At 59.1% G+C, this 296-nt stretch overlaps 1 protein-coding gene across 2 annotated transcripts in view; it reads left to right on the top strand.

Moving 5' to 3' along the window:
- Positions 1 to 296, top strand: part of LOC119581697 (poly(U)-specific endoribonuclease homolog) — a 7,332-nt gene that overhangs the window by 5,446 nt on the left and 1,590 nt on the right. For both annotated transcript variants that reach the window (XM_037929818.1, XM_037929817.1), the window contains one exon: positions 49 to 275. In XM_037929818.1, coding sequence (XP_037785746.1) covers positions 49 to 275 — 227 coding nt within the window. The remainder of the gene's footprint in view (positions 1 to 48; positions 276 to 296) is intronic.

Here is a 296-nt window from a genome sequence, read left to right as displayed (position 1 = left end):
CGAAATCGAGCAACCTGACCTCCCCACCTCCTTCCCCCTCTCCTCCAGACATCATCAGCGGCAGCCTCCGCACGACGCTGAATGACATCTGGTTCACTCAGTACAAGCGCGGAGGGAGTAAGATCAGCTCCTCGGGGTTCGAGCACGTCTTCGTCGGCGAGCTGAGGGGCGGGAAGGTCGCCGGCCTGCACAACTGGCAGAATTTCAAGAAGGAGGAGCAGGAGGGAGACCTGGATTACAAGGGTTACATCAGGCTGGTGGATCTGAACGGAAAGGTGGGTGGCAGTCCGTTTGGA

Source organism: Penaeus monodon, chromosome 15, assembly GCF_015228065.2.
Source record: "Penaeus monodon isolate SGIC_2016 chromosome 15, NSTDA_Pmon_1, whole genome shotgun sequence".
NCBI lineage: Eukaryota > Metazoa > Arthropoda > Malacostraca > Decapoda > Penaeidae > Penaeus > Penaeus monodon.
Note: the sequence above shows the minus strand (reverse complement) of the source record. Positions and strands in the feature narration are given on the sequence as shown.